Raw genomic sequence first — 24984 nt, 5'->3', positions numbered from 1 at the left:
AGCAGGTGCGCTAGTGTCACGTGACTTTTATTTCTTAACATTCTCTTTATATATTGATATAGGCTAATACATTTTTAGGAAGAACAAATGAGGAATGTTTAATGGATCATTGATTTCTCTTTTTTCTGTGTTTATGTTGTCATCTAAGGCCATGATTCAAAAGACACCTTAGTATGAATTGGACAAATACATGAAAAAATTCAGAATTGTAGACAAATCTGCGTTTTCTCTGAGACTTTCCTGTTTATTTTTGTATACAGATCAAAAAGCAATCCAGTAACATTACTACAGGTGATCTGAACAGCTGAGAGTGGGGCTGTGTTCATGAATTCATATGGATGCTAAAAACTACAAAGGCAATATAGCGCTCTAATGTATACATGTTTTTCATGATACATTGTACATGATGTACAACACTATGTATTGTCTGAATTACCTTAAAGTTAAACACCTTCACTATTGTCATTTCCACAAACACTTGAAACATGTGCCAAAAACCTACTTGTTAACCTAGTCTTCACATCATTCAGTGTCATTATAGAGTGAACAACAGTCAAATTAGAGCAGCAAATATAAGCAATTCACATAAAAAATCACTGCCCAGCATCAAACAGCTTCTTTCTGCCCTCCATACCAGACATGGCGTCCACGTTCTTACGCCAGTCAGTCACTTCCTCTTTCTGTTGGGTGAAATTATGATTATTTTTAATCAGCTCTGTCCGATTAAAACAGAAGTACTTGTAGCCATTCTGTTCATAGTCATACAATGTTGGGGAATATACATGCATGTTAACATAAAACATTACTGTATATTCCTTCTGCAGATAATGTACATCTGCATTCTTACTTCCTCTGAATTTTTTAAACAAATGAAGCCCTTCTGAGGTTGTGGCAGTCTACGCTAGTTCCTCTTAGATAATATTCTTTATTGACACATACAAAGATAAGCATACATGTACATTGTGTCGTCAGGATAACACAAAAAGCCTGTAGGCTTATTTCCATTGTGGTCCCTTGGCAGTGTAAGCATGTATGTGTCTTCAAGGTAATGTACATACATGTGAGGGAACATGGTTAAAGTAAACAAACTAAAAAAAGAAACATCATGCTAAATAACCCTATTACTGTCTGCTGCTCAACCATTTATTTAAGGTTGCCTTAAAACTGTCAAGAGATACAATTGTCTCCATAGCAGGTAACCCATTCCATAAAACTGCAGCTGAATATAAAAGAGCCCTTTCCCATGCAACTTCTAAATCTGAATAATACTAGATCAGTGGTGCTTCTCCTTGTGGAGTAAACATAATTACAATATAAATATTTATGTACCTTGTTTGTAATAATTATATGCACCATAGTTTATATTGCTCTATCCTCTATATTCAGCCACTTAAGGCTAATAAAATGAGCAGGAGTGAGATGAGTTAGAGGTTGCAACTTAAGGGGCAGCCTTACAAGCTTGTTTTGTTATGTTTGTAACTTATTTTTAGGTATTTTAGGAAGGTTTAGAAACCATTAAGTGCAGGCATATTCAAAGTGGCCTTGTACTAGGGCAGTATCTCCAGAGCTTTCCTATATAGAGCATAAAGATAAAGGTTACAGTCACAAGCTGACTTCATGTCGTTGACATAAAGCAGGAAGAATAAAGGCCCTAGGATGCTTCCTTTAGGTAAACCACATGACACTGGGAGTGGGTTTGACATCATTTCATTTACATCCACTACTTGTTCTCTGCCTTCTAAATAGGACTGAACCCACTGAAGTGATGAATTGTTAAATCCCAAGGCCCTGAGTTTAGCTAACAGAATATTGTGATTAACTGTGTCAAAAGCTTTTTGAAGATCTAACATAACCATATCACAGTATTGTCCTTCATCCACTTCTTTCTTGATGTGATCAGTTAAGTAAAGCAGACAAGTATCGGTAGAGTGTGACTTTCTAATACGAGATTGGAAATAATAAAGATTGAATTGTTTGTGGTTTCAGGCTGCTTTATTGCCCTTACCTTCTCCTCCTCTTTCTTTACAGTCTTCAGGTTGGCCTTGAAATCCACAGACTCTTTGACCTTAGCTCCAAACAGAGCACCCAGCATGGCATCAGCGGACACCCTCACCCTCTTCAGGGCCGGTCGCTTCATCTTGCCCTTCAACTCAAAGATCTTCTGAGACAGGTCCTGTATCTTTTTCCAGCACAAACCCATCCTCAGCATTAACTATTAATATTATTTACATACAGTATTCATCCGTTAAATTTGTTCGATGGAAGTTAGAACTTAAGTGGTTGTTCACAAACCTCCCTGGTATTTTTCGACACTTTAGAATCAATGTCATACCGCTCTTCATCAACCACATCAATTTTCTGGTGTAGCTCTTTGCAAATATTCTGTGGACACAGAAACCATTCATCCATTAAACTTGTTTAAGTATCAATTGTTGAGATTAACTGGTCTGGACACCGTCATGGAAATGCTGACATGGTAAGGAGCAATACATGGAGAAAGGGCAAAATGTGTATGGGCAGTGATTTGTTTATAGGGTCATTCCGTGTCATTTCATCAAATGCCTCCCACCTGACCATCTCAGAATGTCCTCAAGTACAAAGACACAGTTGTTAATAGGAAAAATCCAAAATATTAGGTCTCTACTGTCAACAGTTTTCTCATGAAACATCATTGAATGAAGGGTAGTTTAGACAGTTTTTGGCATCATACTCTGAAAAGCCATTTTTAAACAGCAATATCTGGAAAACTATCTCACCTGTGGCCTTCAAAATTTCTACAGTGTATATCTGTTACTAATAGCCTCCAGACATGAAATATCAGGGGTGTAGCTCAATGATAACCTAGTATGGTAGGTACCGGTACTTAAAATGTGGCTTGTTGAAATAAAGTAGCACATTTGAAGAGTGGCTGAGCTCCCATTTTTGCAGATAAAAGACTTCTATCACTTCTGCCTCTATCTCTGGTGTTAAACATTCTACAAAATATGGTTTCTCTTAGATGATTAATTTCACAGATATTAAGAGTCATATTCCAAAAAACTGACAACAAGTATCAGGTCCAAATTTACTTTTTTGAAAGATCAAATTCTTATTAAAATCATATTAAAAAAGTGTGAGGGTGTTTTGCCTCAATTTGTCGCAGTGATTTTTTAAAATCCTGATATTGGTGGGGGTTTTGTGGCCGTTTTGGGTACTGCATGTCCTAACCACCCACTAACATCACAGCAGGGCAATTCAATTGTGTTTTTTACCATTTACCAAAGACTTACATGTGACTAAATGCTACTGATAAATTAAGCTTTAGGAAAACATAAAAATGTATCACAGTTGTAGTTACAGAGGCAATAAGTCCTTGAATGTGAGTTGAACATGCTGAAGCTTTTAATGTCTTTAACAAGTGTGTCTTTGTACTTGGATTTTTTCAGGACATTCTGAGATGGTCAGGTGGGAAGATTTTCCGAAATTTGATGAAATGACACGGAATGACCCTATAGAAATATCAAAACACGTTGCAAAAGTCGTTTTCCAGTACACCAAACTTTTTCTGGGTACCACTGGAGAGCAGTTGTGTGTTGTATTACAATTTGATAGACTTGCGTTGAAGCTACAATTGTCTGGACATTGCTGTGTATGTGCGCTCTCAAAGCAAGGACATTGTTTAAGAAATATATCATAATATTATTTTCATATAAATACATGCAGCAGTTGTTTGCATGATCCGTAGATTGATCCAAAAACTTTGTAATGGAGGGTTTTCATTTGAAGTATGGTCCTTTTAAAACTGTTGACATTGAGGTCTGTGGATTATTGTGACTAAGACTGGCAGGAGGCATTGCTGTTGACGTTTTCAAAAGTAATTTTTTTATGCTTTGAGCACCACAAACTAAATAACATTCACTTGTATTTGGGTGGCATTAGAAGTCTCAGTTACAGATATCTCATACCAAAAGTAATTGTTTGTGGCTACATACCTACCACTAGGAGGAGATGGGGGAAAGTGATTTGCATTAAGTATTTAGACAGTTTTGTGATTTAATGTTGACTTTATAGAGCCAAAACAAACAAACAAGAACTAATACGATTTAAATACTTTTATGATAAATGTACCTGTAGATCCTGCAAAGACAGGCCTGATAGTTGGAGTTCTGGGACTTTCTCAGCAAGGGTTCTCTCTCGTTGATCTTTTCTGGCTTGCTTTTCATTGTCCAGCATAGTCATGGCCTTCTTCAGCAGTTTGGTCTGGTGCACATACGTGTACAGAATAACACCTCAGTCAACCAGTCCCAACGGATGGTTTACAGCACTTAAAGAATGTAAATTCTTGAATAGGATTTTTTTTATAGCATTACTATCCAAGACTAACGTACAGTCACACATAAAATACCTTCAAGAACAGTCTGCGAGAAGCAGAGATTTTTGGCTTTGGTTTCTGGAAAAGTAAACATTACACATGTCAGATTTCTGGCTAAACATTTAAAATATCAGTACACAGTGAATTTCCCAGTGTACTGTTTTGCACATTAGTCATGGTGTGATCCAACAAACGCAAAAATTACAACATGAGTAGAATTTGACTTTTTCCGTTCTATTTTAACATTGTCTTTCATGATTTCTTTGCATTATATAATATACGCATGTTAATCAATTTCATGTAGCGTATGTGTGGATTTGGAGTTCAGAACACGTAGAATATTGGCATTTTTTAGTACCACAACTGATGCAATGGATCAATAACTCACCGAAGACCTATCCATTTAGGAAGGTGGTGTCCGTATTTCAAAAAGAGAAAAGAATAAGGTGCAGTTTGTTATATTTCTCATAATAAAATGTGAATTATGATGCGGTGAAAGTAAATGAGACATGAGTGCTTACCCTTCAGACATGGTTGCAATTCTGCGTCTCCCCTGATCAATCTATTTAAAAAATAAAGGAAAAAGGCAATTATATATTGTGTGTGTGTGTGTGTGTTTTTTTTTTTAAAGAGTAATACACATACACCTTAGCTAATTTATGTGAACAAAAACAGGGACATAACATCACATCTGATTGAGAAACCAGTTCAATACCAGGTCTCAAACGATATTGTCAAAGGTCAAATGACAAAAATACTCAAAACAAAGCCTAAAGTTATAATAATTACCAGACAAGTAATCCATCAAGATAAAAAATGCCAGGATTGGTAGTTTTTCACTATAAATATTTCATAACTTTTAATTTAAAAAGCAAACATTCCTACATTCAGATAATTAAAATGAAATGACCCATGGAAATGAAACTACAAAATTACAAGCAATGTGAATGGATTGCAAAGAAGAAGACATACATCAAATGCTCTGTTATTTACAACTTCAACCAGCTAATCTAAAAATAAAATAAAATAAAAAAAACTCTCCTACCCAACTCACATGTGAAGACATCTATTTTTTAAATGAGATAGCTTTAATTTAATTTTAAATTGCATTCTGTTGTAAGAAATGCTAACAGAGTATCCTGTTTTAGAGGAAAAATAATTTCAAGTTGCATAATGTTTCTCAATTCTTGGCAGGAGTTTTGTCATAAACTTCTTAATTTGCTGTTTTATCCCTTCATGTTCTGTAATATTTCAAAATGAAACACCTTACCTAATACAGCTGGTGACAAATACTCACAGGCTTCTTTTTCTGAGACGAGAAGGACAGAAAGACGGTAGATATATAGATTCCAGCGCTCATGTGAGTGGCTCACTAAAATAGACACCCTGTTCTCACCATTCTTGCACTGCGTTTCTTACATCCCACATGGGGTGTGAAATCTAACTGGAACTGTGCATCTATAATGCTTTTCTTAGACTCTTGCGAAGAAGGACAGGGACAAAGTTTGAAGGACCTTTAATCCAATATTATGTTTGTGAAATTAAAGTTGATCCCACATACAGTCAAAAGTGATTGTTAGATCACATAGTGGAGCAAAACAAAGGCAGGATAGCTATACTTTTTTATTGAAGTTAAAGTTTCAAGTACATAAAACAATGACGATAACACAATTTCACTGCAATAACCTTTACAAAGAGTGCAATCAGGCTACTTCACTTTTAGTGTTATATCTGTAATAGTCAATACATTTTGAATGTTGAAATGCTAAATGGAAACTTGTCACAGAAGATAACACACGCACCAGCAGTTGTTCATTTATGAGGCACAAACTACATTTCTCCACAGTCATCATGTTGTTCTGTAGGCCCACTCAGTGGTGGTTTTGAAAGCGTTATGCTGCCATCACAAGGCTGCAGAGGAGAACTACAGTCACTGCATCACTTGATAACGAAAAGAAAATTGATGTAGGTTGAAATCAGTGTACTAAACTCTATTAAAGACCACTTGAAGTCCCTCTTTAAATACCGGTAAACAATGCATGCTGCTTTTCCCTTTATTTCTATATGATTACAACAAGTAGGCTAAGACTATCCTGGTTTTTAAGGGTTTGTCCTACCTGCTATTCAGAAATGTATATAATATAGGTAAGACAGTAAGTAATGTTAAGAATTTATGATAAGAAGAAAATCCCTAAACAAAAGTAGATGTTTCTTTAGGCGTCGAATAGCTTCTTCCTTCCCTCCATACCAGACATGGCCTCCACGTTCTTACGCCAGTCAGTCACCTCCTCCTTCTGTTGGAAACATATCATAGACGTAGACATAGATAGATACAACAGATCCTCTGACGAAAAATAGACAATACCTGAAGGTTTCTGAGATACTAAAGCAAAGACTTAGGCAAAGGCTTACCTTTTCCTCTTCTTTCTTGACTGTTTTGAGGTTGGCCTTAAAGTCAATGGACTCCTTGTGTTTGGAGCCCAACAGAACGCTCAGCATGGCTTCAGCTGAGATCTTCACTCTCTTCAGGGTGGGCTTCTTGAACTTACTCTGGATCTCAATGATCTTCAGGTTCATGTTATCAATCTGGCCGGGGGATCAAATGATAGATTGGATTATGCTTTCGCCATGCTACCATTGTGAGTTAAGTACACCATTTCCCACAGTGTAGCGGGAAGATTCTAAAATGTTTTCCAACCTGTTCACATCCATATATTGATTTATGAACACTGAGCTTTATCAATGTGTCTATTTGTAATTAATTCAAAATTGAGAACTCTTAACCTAGTAATTTAATTTTTAAAAACTTAGTTTATGGTCCATTTTCTCTGGAGCTTTTGACCAAATCTTGCAGTCTTCCTCAGCTGATGGAGTTAAAGCTAGATGTGGTTAAAAGCTCCAGACAAAGCTAATAAAAGGACCTTCAGTTAGGATTTCTTTGTCTAACTAATTCAATTTTGTCTCTACATGTTTGTTTAAGTAATCAAATTCCAAAGTTTGCAGTGTTTCAGCCTGTTGGATAATGTGACTCTTGATATAAAATGCTGCGGATTAGAATGGAGCATAGTATGTGCTCACAGAAAAATGTACGGTTCCCTCCCAGCTTACTGTTGATGTTATAAACCACAAATGTGAACTTTGTTGAGTTCCAAAATCTTTGAGGGTTGTTTGGTGTTACAACAAAAAACAAACTCAAGAGTGCATCAGGCTTTATGCATAAGATTCTGTTACGTCTTTGTGCCGCCACTTGGAGCAATACATTCAACATTCAGCCTTTTCTTCCTATTCATTCTTGAGCAGCTCACCTCCTTGGTGTTTTTGGACACTTTGAGGCCAATATCATACCACTCCTCATCTACAACATCAATCTTGTGGTGCAAGTCTTTGCAAAGATCCTGTAAATAAGTAAAAGACACCCTCTAGTGGTCATCAGGATATAACAATAAAGAATAATATTGAATATTGAGAGAGAGAGAGAGAGAGAGAGAGAGAGAGAGAGAGAGAGATTTGAATGAATTAAAAACCTGAAGCTCTTGCAATGACAGACCAGACAGATTTAGAGGAGGAACTCGTTCTGCCAGAGCAGCTTCTCTCTCCTTTATCTTCTGCTCCGTCTCCTCCTGCAGCATCTGAGCAGCAACTGCCAAAAGTCTGATCTAAAATAACAAAAAAAAAAAAAAAAAATGAATTAAAAAAAATAACATTTTGTGTAATTTGATCCAGACCAAATAGAGTAATATACCACATACATACCAGCATTTTTCATCAACATACTTGATTAAAACATGACCATAAATATGACAGAGCCTTATCAATAAGTAACACATACTGTATGTATAAGGTATGTATAATGCAATTATACACACACATCACAACTGTTTTTCTGAGGTTGATAAAAAAATCAGCTCAAATATATTAGAACTTACCTTCAAACCCAGCCTTCGAGAGGAGGAAATCTTTGATTTTCTCTATAATTAACACAGAAAAAAACATTTGCTACCTTCCATATATACTATTTATGGACTGTAGATTTGCATATATAATTATATTTTTAAATTGTATTAATAGATAAATAGTAAACTGAGAAACAGACTTATTGCAACCTATATCATAGATACTCACAGATCTGTTGGAGTGTGAACAAGAAAGAGAAAATAAATGTCAAGACTTTTACTATAAATATCAATACATAGTTTTACAATACATTTCAAAGCTGTCAATGAACTCTTTGAAATAAATCAGAAGTGATAGTACTCACGAATCAGCCATGATTGTCTTAGATTCCCACACTAGAAGTGGAAAATTAAAATAAAGTGAAATGTCTTTTCGCAGAAAATGTGTTTTTTTAACATTTAATTGAAAAAAGGCTTACATTTTATTCATTCAAATAGAAATTCACAAGAATTAAATATTATTTAAATTTCAAATATAGGTTTGTGTGCAGAATTTGGTTTGCTGTGCCATGCAATGGTAAAAATGACTATAACTTTAAAAGCATCTGTGTCGTATGCAAAGTTTTAAAGTGCTGGTTCAGCGTTCGCGTTAACATAACTCACAAGTGTCTCTGCATAGGTGACAAAAAAGTTGAATGGCCAGATAATCCACTGGAATGTAAACTGACAATGTTCAACCTGCTGTTAATCTTCTTCACAACGATATCCAAATAAAACAACAAAGTAAAGTAAGTTACTCCTTATTCACAGAACTAAGCTCTATAAGAAGTTTACTCTAATCCACAATACCAGAATATAAGCAACTGTACCTTTTTGAATCTGAACAGCTCCTTGAGCCTCCAAACTGAAGAAAACTGTGTGTGAGAGAGGCAGCAATGGACTTTTTGAGATCTATCAGATTTATAGCGGCAGTGTGAATGTGAATGGCTCACTAAAATAGACCCCTGTCTGTCCACCAACAGTGACATTTATTGTTGCACATAGCATCCCCACAATATCAGACAGGAAAGGAGGTAATAACACTTCATTTATGGGCTCAAAGATTTAAGTATCTTGTGTAATTTTGACAACACCTGTTGGTGGCGTGTGAGACTGTGAGAATTTAAAGAGCCATTACCCACTGTCCCACTCAGTGTCACACATTTGACCTGGGCTGACTTGTTGGAGTTTGGATCAAGTTGTTGAGGAGTCAAACAGAAGGAAGAAAGCAACCTGGAGTGTCAGTATTAATTTGTTCTGCTCCTTTTATTTATAGAACAAACAGCACAGTCCAAGTTTGAATCTGGCATCTCCAGATGTCCATCTATAGGCATATAATAGGGTCACCAACTGAGACCGAAGAGGTTCCCAAATCTGCATTTCTAGTGGCCACATCCACTAAATGCCATTGCTTGTTTGTTGAGAACTTGAGTCTCAAAATGATTAGTTTAATTTCCTTGCATCAATTCTAATGGAGCTCTTTACTTACTTACACCACATTTTCGCAAAAAGCAATAACTATTAGAGCCTGATAACACATTACAGTACCACGTTGGAGGTAACAAAGCTAAAATTATTTTTATTTAGGAGAGCAGAGGAACAAGGACAGGTGCTGGTCAGAACGTGATTGTTTCTAAACTGAGCCAGTTCAATCCGCGTCATTGTTTAACATGGAGTCGAATGGCTCAAATGGCTGTGACTCATGCCCTCATGTAAGGACAGATAGGCAGCGAACTAACAAGATTAGAATCCAAACCATGGGTCAAATCCTTATTTTAGGTGACTCTCAGTTCTTGCTTTAAAATAATACTCAAGCAAGTTAGTATTTTAGACAATTCATAGTCAAAACCTATTCAGAAGAGGCCAAGATATACTTACTCACATGGATTGAGCTCCAAGAACGCTGCAGCCTACATTTCCCATAATGCATCCAATCTAATCTGTTATGCAGTAATCACAAAATAACAGCAGGACCTCCTGTCATTCTGACCTCAGAGTGTTCATGCTTCATTATCTCCACTGCTAGCCTCACATCATTAAAATAAATCATCTCGTTTTGTGAGCTTATGTATTTAAATCCATTTAACAGATAAAAACAAATACAGATATTTGAATAACTTTGTTTAAGTTTGCTGAATGTATTGTATTAGTGTTTATTACATTTACATTTACATTTAGGGCATTTAGCAGACGCTTTTGTCCAAAGCGACTTACAATAAGTACATTTGTCAAAAGAAAGAAACCACAACATATCACTGCTGTAAGAGCTAAGTGTTAGGTCCTTGTCTGAGTAAATAGCTGTTCAGCAAACATACCTTAAGAACAACAGTGCTATGATCAAAGTACTTTGCCAATTATTTACACATCTATAGTTCTTTTCACCAAGTAGGAAAAATTGACGCTGTCAGAAATTCTAGAAATTTTCAACCACAAGGCTTACAAACAACATGTGAACGTGAACACATCATTAGATCCCTGCCTAATAAAATCCCTCATCTTTGAAACTTTGCATCTCCACTTTGTAACACACTGACTTTCCCAATCTCAAACTGAGATAACCCTGATGACATCACTATGACATGTTCATGGTTTAATATCTCACACATGAACACTTGGCATTGTATAACTGTATAATTAGACCAAGTAGTTAACTGACTTTTATGTGTAAGTCAGTGGAATGATTTAACACATTAAAAGTGTTGAGAGAGTTTCTAATAATTTTGGGCAGCAGTTAAAGGCATTTACTAAAAGGCATCCTTTTTCCAACACATTGGATGGAGTTTAGTGTTATGATTGCAAGTATTTTACTGAATAAACTGCTTATTAATTTCTGGTTTGATCGATTAATCTTTTGGTTTTTGAAAAAATATCAGAAAACAGTGAAAGCTTTTCAGTGACTCAATGTCTTCAGTGACTCAATGTCTTGGATTCGTCCCAAATTCACATTTAGTTAGACAAAGAAATGCCTTAAATCTAAAAGCAGTTTTGGCATTACTCAACAAATTGTTTAAGGTTGTTACTGTTGTCTTTAGCAGTAGTTGTGGTGCTGATTCGTACTCCTCCCTTGTTCCTTTACTGAGGGGTTTATTGCTGTCCTGAATCTGTGACCTCTCTTATTTTTGGACATTCACAGTTAATGTGAATGTTACGTCTGGTTTGATTCATAAAGATGACTTAACAACTTCAATCCCAGCTACTACTGTTGACAACCTGTAACTATTATACTGCCTGGCTAATGTTTGGTCCCAGCCTAGTGGATAATAAAGGAAATATTTAAAAAGAAAGGTGCAGCCTCAATATTCTGTGTTGATCAGAAGTATTTATTATCAGGACATAAAGGTATTTTCCAGGCATTTCAATCAAGACACACAGCAAATCTCACTTTATGCTTATATGTGATGAACAGCACAAAACAATGACAGTATGCAACTCATGTAAATTATAATGCCAAATATACACAATTCCTTTGAATCTTTATATTTTCTGCATATTGCAAATAGGAAATCTATATACACACACACTTGCATGCATTCACTGTAACTATCACGGCAGTGACTATATTTTCCTCTCTATTTTCTTGCACTGCAGAACTTAAAATGAAATACAAGTCTACTGCCCAGCGTTGAACAGCTTCTTCCTGCCCTCCATACCAGACATGGCCTCCACGTTCTTACGCCAGTCAGTCACCTCCTCTTTCTGTTCGTAAGAAGAAATTTAAACAAATTAACAATATACCAAGAGTTAAAAACCAAAGCGTCAACAGAGTCTGACATAATCATGAAGAATCTGCTGTTATAGTTGCTGCACTCACCTTGTCCTCTTCTTTCTTCACAGTCTTCAGGTTGGCCTTGAAGTCCACGGACTCTTTGACCTTAGTGCCCAGCAGAGCACCCAACATGGCATCAGCTGAGATCTTCACCCTCTTCAGAGCCGGTCGCTTCATTTTGCCCTTCAGCTCAAAGATCTTCAGTGACAGATTCTCAAACTGCAGGAAACATGTAAGCAAAATGTACACACTATACGCCAATGGATAGCAATGAAAGTGATTTTTTTAAAATGTTAAAAAATATACTCAGTAAGGCTTTTTTCACGTCAATAAAGTGAAAACATAATTAAATCCACATGCAAGTCAAATGAATATGAACATGTACCTCCTTGCAATTTTTGGCCACTTTGGCATCAATATCGTAACGCTCTTCTTCTACCACATCAATCTTATTGTGCAGATCTTTGCACAGAGCCTGCAGACAGAGACAATCATATCATATTTATTGAAGATTTAATGAGAACCCTACAATCCAACTCAAAGGTTATGTTTTTTCTATTCTATTACTCCACAAGGGTGTCATTACTACTGTGTTTTATTGTTGCACGTATGATAAGTAGTTACTTGCTATGTCTTTAATATTTGAAATAATAATATTTCTAAGAGTGTGAGTTAATAAAGGTCTAAATAAGAACGCCAGCTAAATATCCAGGAGGATATCATGTAGAATGCGAGGCACCTTACCTACACTTGAACATACTGTATCATGTCATCTATATACATCAGAGGTATGCTTGCGTGTGTAGCATCTTAGCTAAGGTGTTCCATTGTAGTATGATTGGTGGCTCATGCAGTGACCTGCACATACCTGAAGGTCCTGTATGGACAAACCAGACAGCTGAAGTGGAGGGACCCTCTCACTCAAAGTGGCTTCTCTCTCAAGCTTCTTTTCTTCCTTCTCCATCTCCAACATCATAGCTGCCATTTTCAGCAGCTTGGTCTAAATTTAATGAAAAGCAGGGAATGGTTACCTTTGTGGCACAGATCACCCTTATTTTAAAAACATGTTTTCTGTATCATAAAGTTTTATTTGCAGTGAATTATTGTAAGTAGTGGTAAAGATAGAGTCGGCAATACCTTGAGAGCTAGTCTGCGAGATGCAGAGATCTTTGATTTTTTCTGGAGAGAAAAAAAGCAGTTCAGAAAAGATGTTTCCAGTTTTACAAAAATACTGTATGGTATCTAAATGTAGATTTTCTTTAGCTAATCTACACTAATTATAGATGATTTACCTGTCTGTGGGGGAAATGTTGATGTTGGAAAGGGAAAATAAATAAGATAAGAGTCAGTATCAACATGATAAGCATCCAAAGGATTACTTTAATTTTACTTTTACTAATTTTATCAATTTAAATAAAAAAAAACATAACTTACCCCTCAGACATGATTTTCTTTTGTCTGCAACAATAAAATAATGAGTTACTAATTCAATGGCGAATTCCGGTAACCGTGTTAGTTGCAGTAGTAACAGTACATGCAGTATAGTAGTATCCTTCCTGTTTGACATTTATGTACAAGATGTATTATAAACACATTATAACCAGACACTGTCATACTGTTTATTCACCTCTAATTGGAAGAGCCATCCAGGCCTCAGTATGGTAAGATACCAATGCTAAGCCTTTAAATTAACAACACAGCAATCCATTTAACAGAATCAGAACCAAAATCAGAACTAGGTTTTGCCAAAAAGGAAGGAAAAAGGAAAAATACATGCAAGAAAATCTAAGTGGATCATCTTTGTAATAAAAACTATTTCCCAGGAGCATTTGTTAAAAAACTTTTTTTTTAATGAGAAAGTGAGCTAAAGTGCACATAACCTTTTTATTTCCCTAAATAGTGAACTTAAACAATAATTGTCTTGTTTTGGTCTCTTAAAGATCAAAGTGTATTAAATCTTTAACAGTAAATTTGCACATTTATGTATGCTATCAGCCTAATTAGATCCCTCCTTTTCTTTAAATTATTCCAGATAAATGCAACAGGTGAAATCGTCTTGTTACAATAATTAATCTTATATATTCTTAAGCCACAATAGCATCATCAGAAAAATCAACATACCTTTTCTTTTTTCTTAATCTCTGCCGAAAACCTGTTGAGGTGAACACTGTCTGTCTTTAACTGACAAGAAAACAACTTGTCAAATTGAGTGGCTCCTATTGCCTTCTGTGAGTGGCCAACTGAAATAGCATTCTCTGTCCTGCCTGCGTGTATATTGTACTGTGTATCACTGCACTTCTACATGGCATCCCCCAACACCTGGTAAACCACCACTATACTCTTACTGCTTATCAAAACCTAGTGTAGATGATGTTAGGACAGCCAGTGATTAACATCTATGAATAATTCATCATGATTATCCCAGGTATATCCCAGGTATCCCATGTAAGAGACTGAAAAAGTTTGAATCTGGAAATTTAAACAAACCAAAGAAGCAAAGCAAAGTAAAGTTGTTGTGGTCATTTAATCAGCACACATTCATGAAAGAGTAGTTTTACAGCGCCAACACCTGTATGATAGAAATACGGCACTTTAAAAGAAAAGTCAAAAAGATAATCACCTTTTTCTTTAGCACAATTTCAATATTCAAAGGGTCCTGTATAGTATACAGTTTAAATTATTACATCCATACAGTATTTTCTACATACATGTTTACATTAAATCAAGTTTGAAGCAATTACAATTCTGCATAATCTGAATAGCGCATCTATTTAATCTTTTACAATTGCCTGTGGTTGATCTTGACAAAGCCAGTTTTATGTCATCCCGTAATGGAAACTTCTTCCTGAATGAAGGATTCTGAAATAAAGACAAACAAATGTATTTAATATAAAAAGAACTCCCCGCGACCCTGAATACAGGATAAGCGGTAGACAATCGATGGATGGATAAAAAGAACTCAACAAACGTTGAAGAAAGATGTGTTACGGACATAGCACCTTATTATTGCCCTGCGTTGAACAGCTTCTTTCTGCCCTCCATACCGGACATGGCCTCCACGTTCTTACGCCAGTCAGTCACTTCTTCCCTCTGCAAAGATAAAATATTGTAATCTACTTTTTAAGGCAATACCTTGCTGTATTTTTGTGGTCGACTGTCTCAGTCGCCGGCTATACCTTTTCTTCCTCCTTCTTCACTGTCTTAAGTTTGGCCTTGAAATCCGCCTTCATGAGTTTGGAGGTGTCGGTGCATGCACCCAGCATGTCGTCTGTAGTTTTCTTCACCCTCTTCAAGTTGGGCCTCTTTGCGCCTTTCAGCCCAACGATCCTCTCAGTCAGTGTCTGGATCTGTGCAACAAACACACACTTCAGCAACATCTTTATTGGTGACTAAATATATGAATGCTAATTTGTGACTTTCCAATTAAGTTTCACTGTACCTCCGTCTCATTTCTGGCTACCTTAACCTCCATATCATAACGAACTTCATCTACAACGTCGATTTTACGATTTAGTTCTTTGCAAAGATCCTGTGAAGATAAGGAAAACTGTCAAGATGATGTGAAATAATAATGAGTGATTCAGCATCATTTGCAGTGTCAGCAGTACCTGGAGCTCCTTGACTGACAGACCAGGCAGTTTCAGTGGAGGGAAGCACTCATTCACAACTCTTTCTTTCTCTAGTTCCTTGGCTTGACTTTCAGCCACCAGCATCGAAGCTGCTTTCTTCAGCAGTTTGGACTGTAAGATAGTACAGCGTTAATAAATCTGGATGAAAACTGAATCGGTTTTAGAGCATGTGGCATACAGTTACATACTGCTCACACATCTCAAGATCTGCAAGACCTACCTTTAAATGCAGTCGGCGTGTTGCTGAATATACTGGCTTTTTCTGTGAGAAAGATAAGAATGCTTTATACATCAAATGGAGTCATTAGCAAACATTTTCAAATATCTTCTATTCTAAGCATAAAATGCATGATTCTAAATTAATATTGGTGATAATACATAATTTTAACTCACCGGTCTTCATCAACAAAATAAAAGAAAGAAAAGTAGACAAAATATAGACAGATATGTTATTTTTTATGTATATACAATTTGTGTACATAAGTGTGGTTCCCTGTCAATCAATACTCACCCTTCAGACATGGCTGCAGTTTACGGTACCTTTTGTAGCAGAAACAAAGTTAATTCACTCTTTTGAATTATTCCTAGATTATCATGAGTATTTATTCAATTCTAAGTAATGTTGATATATCCAACAAGCTCAAATTGAGTGGGTCGAATAAGTCTAATTGTCCCCAGAGACTTTCAGATACATTTAAATATTCCTCCAGGGCCAGATATTCCTTCCTATTGTTATAAAAGACCTGACAAAGAGCCTGTTGCACAGCTATATTTAGCGACATTGTCTGAGCAGCTGCTGTGGCGTTGATGGTGTCAGAGACAGGTTTGGCAGCCAAGACACAAACAACATCAAACACATAGAGACTGTGAGAGTAAATTAGGCAGTTCTCAATCCTAATCCTTTAACATCCACAACTCAGCTAATTTTCTATAGGTTGTTAATTGTGTACATCTATCGTCTAAGGTGAAGTTCCAGATTAGGGCTAAAGTGAAAATGAGTTGTAGTGTAGTGTAATAAGCTATCTCCTCCACTTTCTTTGACCTTCTCTTTGTGACATGAGCGTTACAGCTACAATACTTTTACCAAAGCATTCCATATTGATAAATAGATGTTGGTGTTAGAGATGGATGAAAACATGTCAGTGCCTCTGACATAACACATATGTCCAATTTAGATTAAGCCCGCCTGACAGGGTGCGAAAGTCAAGGTAAACAAGCCAAGCACCAGACAATTTCCGAAAGCCTACAGCCTTGCCCCTTCAACTGGCAGGTTATCGCTTCATACGAGCAAGCCATCATCACTTATCACACCAGCTTTTCGGACACAACGACGGGTCAAATGTGCTGTTGGCAGCTGCCATTTATTTGACGGGCAGTTCAAGCCTCAGGTTACGAGGATCAAAAGAGCATCAGGAGCTTGAGGTGTCGTAGAACCCAAAACTGGAAAGCCACGTTCCAGAAGTTACTTTAAGACATTTGACAAAAGTGTCAACGTAGCAGAGGTGACCGCACATAAATAAGACCACGTTAAATGTGTCAGAGGCATGCTGATATTAAGTCTATATTACTTCCTGCGTTAAAGTCAGACTCAACTTTACCCAACCAAACATGGCTGTGAGAATTAGATAGCTGGGCGGCTGTCAAAGCAGGACAATAACTTAATCTCGCAATGTCAGGTTAAAGAGTCACTATAATACACTTTTAATTTATTGTAAAGATCATGATGAAACTTACCTTGAAGATGAGAATAGGAGAGGGCAGCGACAGTAGTGAGTCAGGAAAAGAGAAGGCGCTTCATGATTATTAGTGAAAGATTTATGTATTCAAAGTCTCATGTGAATGGCTCGCTAAAATAGACCCCCTGTCCATCTGACAATTGCTGCACATCACATCACAGGGTAACCCTTTTTGATTTGCCCTCAACCCATGACCCATTTATCTCATGTGATTGCATTGCACAAGTCACGGGTCCCTCACCTAACTGACAGCTGCCTTATCCTCTGTGGAGATATCAGGCGCCCTGCCTGTTTGCTTTTTGAATTTGTGTCATGGGGTGTCCTGGCAAAGGCTAACATCAAAAACCAATTGTTTTAAAGGTGCCTTTTAACATCAGATTAAAAACCTGACTTGTTGAAGTTTACCAACAAGACTTTAAGCTCTATTCATAATTGTATTGTCTAAAATACAGCTGCATTTATCGTGTGAAGCTTTAGGTTAATGCTAAAATCAGTGTCCTGAGAAGCAGATGATAAGCAGAAACAATGTTTAACATGTTCACTGTCTTAGTTAATTATGTTAGCATGCTAATATTGCCCAATTAGCACTCAACACAAATTATAGATGAGGCTGATGGGGATGTCCTTAGTTACTTACTTTAATCATTTATTCATCAACATGCATTCATTAAAATCAGTATCTTTATGATTAAGCCAAAAGGCTATACGTTTGCAGTCTCTATAAATTGAATAAATAAAAAAAGAACACATGGGAAAATAGCATAACTTCTTTACACTGTACTATGTAAAGGTTAGTATAGAGCATACTGCATAAATGATATGAAAACTTGTAAAAAAGATAACATAAAAACAAGCCTACAACATTATAAGCCGACACATATCCGAGGTATCTGTGCTTAGTTTATAGGAGGAAATGTTCTTATCTGATCACACCCACACACCACACTTACCTATTTTGTTTGTGTCATAAACCATTCATTAATTATTCATCTACTGCTTATTAATGCTAAATCCTGAAAACAACACAACTGACAGTGTGTCTTGTTATATTTGGATCAAGAACCATCATTGCGACTGAAACTCAATTCTCTCACACAAAGCAGAGATTAAATACAACCTATGTAGTCTATTCTGGTCAGATTTCAGTGGCACATGTCTGTCCGTTTTAGTGTTATGTAAACTGATATTTGAGCTCAATGTCCAGTAGAAATGTATCAACACTGTGACACAGTGACGGGAATTAACACTGCCACTGCCACATTTTTGTCCTGTAGAACATAATCCCTAGTAAGCAAGCAGTGAATAGCTGGGGATCATAATCCTGGGCCTTCATGTGTTGATCCGCTAGACCGAGATGTTCTGGTATCTGTATATTTATTTATGTGAGGTCAGGTTGGATGTTAAAAAGTGCTTTGAGAGGTGCCCTGGTGGCCTCTATATGTTGTTGCCTGTCTCTCGTTCCCTTCGGTTCCTGTTAACTTTCCAGTGTTTGCTGTCTAATAACCCCCCGCCCCCAATTTTTTTTTTTTTTAAGTAGTTAAAGCACCATTCTGGGTTTGTAATACAACAACTTGTAATTTGACAAAATTATTGGAGGAACTTAACTGTAAAACTGTATTCAGCCACCAAAATGTGATGTTTGAAACGTAGGAACGTTAGCTCCTTGTATATTTGGTAACTGCTACCACCTAGTGACTTTCTGCATGGTTTGCAGTCGGCATCAATCTACAGTGTACATGCACACTGCAATGAGGGAGAAAAAGAAAGATTTTCAGCTCCTGAAATGTTCTCTGCAAGAATGGAAACTACAACCCACTTCTGATATGCGCATCCTTCCTGTATATTCCGATGTCAGTGCCTGATAAACATGTCACATAGCGTGAGAGCAGATCACAGTGAGCCTTCTGTGGGTTTGTTCAAGCAAACCATTGAACGGTCTTTCTAAATGGGGTGTATTAATGTGCTTGTATTCTCAATAGTTTTAAAAGCTTTTCCACGTGTTGTGGAGCTATACAGAATGATCCACTTTGCTTTTTTCTGTTTTTGCTTGACTGCTGGATTTACAGTGTCGTCTTCTCTGAAGATTCTGGATAGGCGTCTGGACTGCAACCAACAGGTCAGGATTGAATTTATTAAAAAATAAATATGAGCAATCATCTAAAAGTAAACTGAGGGGAATTTACAATTCTCAGTTCATCAAGTTACTCTTATGTTGTACTTTTTTCCAGGGTCTTGACCACTGCAAAATTAGTAAGTATTGTATTTGTCAAATCAGTAGAATAAAGTTGAAATACTTATATATAGATATATAGAATATATATAGATAGAGAGAAAAGACTTCAACAAATATATTGAGGGTGGCAATATTTTGCATCTGTTTTAATTCCAAAACTTAAACAACAAACTTGTGTTATTGTGAGCATGGTGGAATGATTTGTGCAGGGAAATATCACTTCAATTTTACATTTTAATTTGGCATTCATGTGATCCATCTGCCCACATACTTAACTATGCATGAGTTGAATATATTCACACCATATAATATCTAGACCGCTTCCTAAATGTCAGATGACTGCTCAAGCAAACACATGGTCGTACCTAGAGAACATGCTCCTACCGGCCCAGAGTGGGATCCTGAGCATGTGGGAGTCTGGATGGACGAACATGGGCCTGTTTGTGTTGTGAATGTGACATGGAAAATAAAGTCAGATGGTAAGTATCCCTAAAATCTGCTTTTCTGTGACCAAATAAAGCACTGTGTTGCATTTTAACAGTACATTTATTGTAGCTCACATTTTAAAATGCATCAAATACAAGTAAACCAACCAATCAAATGTAAAATAAAAACGCAGGCATCCGAGATGAAATTCATATAAAAAATATAAATACCCTTCTATTCACAGGAAGTGCACTAACCCTTCGTGGATCAGAGATAAATATTCTCGATGAAAGTACAAATGAAAGTATGTGTGTGCAGTTTTCTTACAACCTCAGCCAACCCAATACCGGTCATCCTAAGTATGAGAAGGTAAGATTGTAAACATTTTGCTTTTCTCACTACTTCTATAACAGTGGCATGCAGTTTAGCTGTTACATATTTTTTGTTTTTTGGATTAGTGGACATTTTCCTTGAATGGAGTCGTGGTAGAGCCTGGACATACATATATGGTGTCTGTTGTTAATCTGCCAGAACCTGAGATTGGAGACTACACGATTAGAAAGCAAGTTATTGTCCCAGGTGAGTTACCTCCAGTTCCCTGAAATCTGCATGAAAAAAAAGGTAGAAAGAAATGTATTATAAGTTATATAAGTGTGCTGTACAAACAAGGTTATAAGTTATATTGAGTCTATGCAAGTGTGTACTTATATTCTGTGCTTATGTACTATTATGGTTAGAATAAGCCATGTGAAAAGATGTGTACTCTTGAATCAGGAAGTAGTAACAATATAAACTGTTCCAACAAAATTATCAGTTTAATATTGTAAAAAAAATGTTTTAATCATCGTTATTTACTGTCATGGACAGGATGTGGTGACAGGAGAATCCAAAAAGCCCAAGAGTGTCAGGAAAATGGTAAAATTTTACACCTTACATCATTTACATTGTGTTAATAATACACATATGATAATATTGTGTAAATAATCCAGTGCCTCAAACAGTTTCTTTCTGTTCTAATTTTTTTTACGCCGTCTTGATTACAGACTCTCTCCACCTCCTTACACTCATATTTTGAGTATAAAAAACAACAACATTACAATAAATAAAATTGAAGATGAATTTGACTAACAGCATTATATTTTTGTAAAACAATTTTCATAGTAGGGCTGGGTGATTTTTTGCGATTTAATTGATTAATTGGCTTTTAGTTTAGCTATCTTACGGATTTATTACTGCACGTATTTAGGAACTCATTTATTTGAATCCCTGCTTTCTACACCCAGGCTATATATTAGTATTTATTGTATTTCATTTTACAAGTTTTTTCAGGGATTTTTAGGCCAAGAGACATTTTTTTTAATTTAATAAAAAAAAAATAACAGCCAAATGGTGCTGTTTTTTGTTAATTCTTGAACAACTGATTTGTTCACATAGGCCTAGACTACTTGGTAATCTCATTTATTTTTATTGTGTTAATAAAAAAAATATGTACATTTTACCTTGGTCTTTTTAGTTTGTTTAAAGAAAAACTGAATTTAAATCGTTTAAATCGAAAATTGTCCATTAATTTGAAAAAAATTTAGATTTTATTTTTAGGCCAAATCTCCCACAATCATATTATTACCATGAACTATTTTGGTTTTGATAATCATATAATGAAAATGGATATTGCAACAGCCCTAATTTACATCTCACAGGTTCTAATGGACTACTGGAAGGGATCCAGGAACATCTAACATCTGTTCTGCATATATTGTTATTTCAGGTAGTCTGTGGGATCCTCATGTGTCCACTCCTGTGTCTCTTAATAAGAAACTTCAAAAGTTTTTGGTTGTTGTGGGATTTGAGGCAGCACAGTATTCTGAGAGATACCAAGTCTCCATCCAGAGTCATCATTTCCATTGCTCAAAGAATGTCTCGGCCGTAATTACACTTTTTTTTTTCAATTTTCTCACTTATATTATTAATGATGATGGCAGAAGAGTGACCATGTTGTGAGACGAATAACATGATTTATTGCTCGCTCAGAACACATGCACACATGATCACATTGTCAGTTCTTCCCCCCATAGGAAACAGGAAACAGAACATCACTGCATGTGTCATTTGAGTTTGGTTGGTGGCAGCTTTCACAGTGTAAAATGTTGTTAGTGGTGAGTTTTATTTCAATTTAATGTCTTATACCTGACAGTTGAGAAATCTTATGTGAAGAAAATAACATTAAAAGTTCACCTTACTCTGTTTCTGTTTCAAAGATTCAGCCGTATTTTGTTCGATGCAAGAATGACTGTTGGCGCCCTGAGAAAATAATCGATTTCTGCTCGTGTAAGACACATCTTTTAAATATATGCAGTATGATACATTTTCAACGGCCATACGGTCCAAAACATAAAGCAGTGGTTCCCAACCTTCTTGTGAGGGGCTTGTGACCCCTTAAAATAAAGCAGTGTTTCCTTGTGTACCCCTTGTTGAAGGTGTTTATTTATTATAAATTATCTGAATTAAATAAATGTTTATTATCTGAATTAAATAAATGTTCACACCCAAATAATCCCATAATTCACAAATAAGCAAAGTTTAGAGGAAATACCAAAAACGAATGAAAATTTATGTAGCAGACTTCTATCTCTTTAATCATCTTGCAAGCCTCTCAGATTTACTTTATGACCCCCAGGAGATGTCTCGATCCCCCAGGTTGGGAATCACTGTCATAATAATATTTTATTATTTATTATTTAGCTAATCATATGTTTTTGTGTGTGTGTGTGTGTGTTTGTAATTTTTTTTTTTTTTTAGATTATCCACCACGGACTTTAATTATAAAGGCAACTGTGGGGCTGCTTGTCATTGGTGGTCTTGCTTTTTTACTGTGGAGAGCCTCTCAGAAAGGTTTGCCCTCTTATGAATGTAAAATATTGAATAAAAAACACAACTTGAATTGATAAAAAAAAGACTTCACCTTTTTCTCAGATTCTGTGAAGACATCATCATCTGCTGCCAAAGAACAAACAGAAAGTTTTCAAGTACAGGACAGAAGAAGAGTCCTCATCATCTACTCCCTCGACCACCCTTTATACAAAAACATTGTCCTCAAGCTCTGTGCCTTCCTGGCAATCAAATGTGGTACCGAAGTAGTCCTGGATCTGCTGGACTCTACAAGACTGGGAGTGTTGGGAAACATCCAGTGGTTGGACTGGCACAGAGAACAAATAGAAAGGTCTTCAGATAAGGTACTAATCCTGTGCTCACGAGGAGTAAAAGCCAAATGGAGAGCCATGTGTGGTGGCAAACAGGTTATTCTAAGAGAGGATGCCAGCTCTTCTGTGGGTGACATGCTCAGCCCAGCCCTCAGCCTCATGGTCCCCCATTTTATCCGATCTGCATCATTTGAAAAATACATCGTGGCTTACTTTGATGATGTTTGCTCTGAGGAAGATGTTCCTCCACCTTTCAACGTTACAGTGCGATACAACCTTATGAAACAGTTTGAGGAGCTCTTTTTCAGGATCCTGGACACTGAGAAGCACGAACCTGGTAGGGTGAATCACATTGAAGGGCTTTCAGAGGACGACTACTATCACTGTCCCTCGGGTAGAGCCCTGCGGGATGCCATAGAGGCTTTTCATGCATACCAGCTGGAGTATCCACAATGGTTTGAGGAGGAATTACTGGAAATTGAAGAGGAATTACGTCATGCAAAGACACAAGAACATGAGTTCACTGTAGACTCAACTGGACTACATGGCTGGAGAGTCAAACGTGCAACTCAGTTGAGTTCAGCATGCAGCCAGTTGGATACTGCGTTAGTGTTTTGAGATGTCACTGAAGATCTTCTCTGTTTGATGAAACTGTCACAAGCAGGCAATCAGTTTGATGTTATTCATGTTCTGCAAGTTCATGACAACTCTGAAGGAGCATCAGAAATCTGCTGAGAGAAATCACCAGTGGATATAAAGCGGATATTAAACTCATGCAACTAATGGGGCAATGGACAAATGAAATTAAGCTGTGTAACTTTTCACCAATCAGCTTTCTGTTTTCAATGTGAAATAAAAAAGTTAAAAAAAAAAAATATATCCATCCATCGTCTACCTCTTATGCTGTATTCAGGGTCGCGGGGGGCTGGAGCCGATCTCAGTTGACATTGGCCGAAGACAGGGTTCACCCTGGACAGGACTCCAGTCTATCACAGGGCCAACATGTAGAGACAGACAACCATTCACACTCATATTCACACCTACGGGCAATTTGGAGTCGTCAATGAACCTATCCCCATCCTGCATGTCTTTGGAGGAAGCCGGAGAACCTGGAGAGAACCCACGCTTACACAGGGAGAACATGCAAACTCCACACAGAAGGAACCAGAATTGGGAATTGAACCCAAGACCCTCTCGATGTGAGGCAACAGTGCTAGTGGTTTGGTTTGTGTATTTTACCTGCTTCTCTTCCTATAGGGAGACCGGGGATGATAGTAACACCTTTTGTTTAAGCAAGTGTAACTCAGTGGTTGTTGGTGCTAGAGATCTCAAATTTTGACATGTGGTACCCATATTTGTCTGCTGTGAATGACATACACTTGACTTCTACTACACCATCACAGATTATGTAAATTAATGTCAAACACAAAGAGGTATGTTGTTACAACCTACCCCAATACCGGGGTGAATTGTAACACTACTTGAGGATGGATGTAACAATTAAATTATTATACTTAAAAAAAAAAGATCTACACTTAAAATGTATGCAAGAACTTTAATGAATAATAAAGAAGGAACCATAAACTTGGCAGAATACAAAAATAATGATAACAAATAAATAAAAGGTACAAGGTAAATACAATTAAAATAAAGACAATAAAATAAATACATATATATAACATGAAATAAAGAATAATAAAGTATAAACTGGTGT

The 24984-nt window shown here is 36.6% G+C and overlaps 4 protein-coding genes across 8 annotated transcripts; 1 reads left to right on the top strand and 3 right to left on the bottom strand.

Annotated features, from left to right (window-relative positions):
• Positions 1-501: 501 nt before the first annotated feature.
• LOC311019210 (troponin I, slow skeletal muscle-like) lies at positions 502-13772 on the bottom strand. 3 transcript variants are annotated; one of them, XM_084018477.1, is made up of 7 exons: positions 13480-13772; positions 13187-13228; positions 12918-13049; positions 12435-12524; positions 12095-12268; positions 11889-11979; positions 11618-11848 (listed from the first exon to the last, which is right to left on the bottom strand). In XM_084018477.1, exons 3-6 carry the CDS (start codon positions 13032-13034, stop codon positions 11893-11895), a joined length of 468 nt encoding a protein of 155 aa, XP_083874603.1. In that variant the 5' UTR covers positions 13035-13049; positions 13187-13228; positions 13480-13772; the 3' UTR covers positions 11618-11848; positions 11889-11892. The 3 variants fall into 3 exon arrangements, with proteins under 3 accessions (XP_083874604.1, XP_083874603.1, XP_083874602.1); XM_084018476.1 differs by having other exon boundaries at positions 11842-11979; positions 13480-13771; XM_084018478.1 differs by lacking the exons at positions 11618-11848; positions 11889-11979; positions 12095-12268; ... (2 more) ...; positions 13187-13228; positions 13480-13772 and adding exons at positions 502-680; positions 2006-2179; positions 2293-2382; positions 4108-4239; positions 4385-4507.
• LOC311019211 (troponin I, slow skeletal muscle-like) lies at positions 5211-10308 on the bottom strand. Of its 2 annotated transcripts, XM_084018479.1 has the most exons (7): positions 9114-10308; positions 8606-8640; positions 8278-8319; positions 7876-8007; positions 7657-7746; positions 6764-6937; positions 5211-6645 (listed from the first exon to the last, which is right to left on the bottom strand). In XM_084018479.1, the coding sequence occupies exons 4-7, from the start codon at positions 7978-7980 to the stop codon at positions 6565-6567; spliced, it is 450 nt and encodes a 149-aa protein (XP_083874605.1). In that variant the 5' UTR covers positions 7981-8007; positions 8278-8319; positions 8606-8640; positions 9114-10308; the 3' UTR covers positions 5211-6564. The 2 variants fall into 2 exon arrangements, with proteins under 2 accessions (XP_083874605.1, XP_083874606.1); XM_084018480.1 differs by lacking the exons at positions 8278-8319; positions 8606-8640; positions 9114-10308 and having other exon boundaries at positions 7876-8250.
• LOC311019209 (interleukin-17 receptor A) lies at positions 12183-24840 on the top strand. Of its 2 annotated transcripts, XM_084018475.1 has the most exons (12): positions 12183-12281; positions 19481-19530; positions 19643-19664; positions 19983-20126; positions 20318-20442; positions 20532-20652; positions 20941-20988; positions 21839-21996; positions 22146-22226; positions 22329-22398; positions 22870-22962; positions 23044-24840. In XM_084018475.1, the coding sequence occupies exons 4-12, from the start codon at positions 20003-20005 to the stop codon at positions 23886-23888; spliced, it is 1665 nt and encodes a 554-aa protein (XP_083874601.1). In that variant the 5' UTR covers positions 12183-12281; positions 19481-19530; positions 19643-19664; positions 19983-20002; the 3' UTR covers positions 23889-24840. The 2 variants fall into 2 exon arrangements, with proteins under 2 accessions (XP_083874601.1, XP_083874600.1); XM_084018474.1 differs by lacking the exon at positions 12183-12281 and having other exon boundaries at positions 19317-19530.
• Positions 14544-16200, bottom strand: LOC311018838 (troponin I, fast skeletal muscle-like; the record flags this gene model as incomplete). The annotated part of the gene is made up of 8 exons (XM_084017907.1): positions 14544-14908; positions 15049-15139; positions 15226-15396; positions 15489-15578; positions 15658-15789; positions 15899-15940; positions 16072-16075; positions 16190-16200. 7 exons carry the CDS (start codon positions 16198-16200, stop codon positions 15053-15055), a joined length of 537 nt encoding a protein of 178 aa, XP_083874033.1. The 3' UTR covers positions 14544-14908; positions 15049-15052.
• Positions 24841-24984: the final 144 nt, after the last annotated feature.

This window comes from Eutrigla gurnardus (genome assembly GCF_963514095.1).
Source record: "Eutrigla gurnardus genome assembly, chromosome: 9".
NCBI lineage: Eukaryota > Metazoa > Chordata > Actinopteri > Perciformes > Triglidae > Eutrigla > Eutrigla gurnardus.
Note: the sequence above shows the minus strand (reverse complement) of the source record. Positions and strands in the feature narration are given on the sequence as shown.

Coding starts and splice junctions, on each gene's coding strand:
- LOC311019209 (XM_084018474.1), top strand. CDS start 19,360: ATGGGGTGTATTAATGTGCTTGTATTCTCAATAGTTTTAAAAGCTTTT. Junction 20,653..20,940: donor AAAGCAAGTTATTGTCCCAG/GTGAGTTACCTC, acceptor TGTCATGGACAG/GATGTGGTGACAGGAGAATC. Junction 21,997..22,145: donor GCTCAAAGAATGTCTCGGCC/GTAATTACACTT, acceptor TTCCCCCCATAG/GAAACAGGAAACAGAACATC.
- LOC311019211 (XM_084018479.1), bottom strand. CDS start 7,980: ATGCTGCAGGAGGAGACGGAGCAGAAGATAAAGGAGAGAGAAGCTGCT. Junction 6,938..7,656: donor TGTCCAAAAACACCAAGGAG/GTGAGCTGCTCA, acceptor TCCCCCGGCCAG/ATTGATAACATGAACCTGAA. Junction 6,646..6,763: donor TCAAGAAAGAAGAGGAAAAG/GTAAGCCTTTGC, acceptor TGTTTCCAACAG/AAGGAGGAGGTGACTGACTG.
- LOC311019210 (XM_084018477.1), bottom strand. CDS start 13,034: ATGGCAGCTATGATGTTGGAGATGGAGAAGGAAGAAAAGAAGCTTGAG. Junction 12,525..12,917: donor TGTCCATACAGGACCTTCAG/GTATGTGCAGGT, acceptor CTCTGTCTGCAG/GCTCTGTGCAAAGATCTGCA. Junction 12,269..12,434: donor TGGCCAAAAATTGCAAGGAG/GTACATGTTCAT, acceptor TGTTTCCTGCAG/TTTGAGAATCTGTCACTGAA.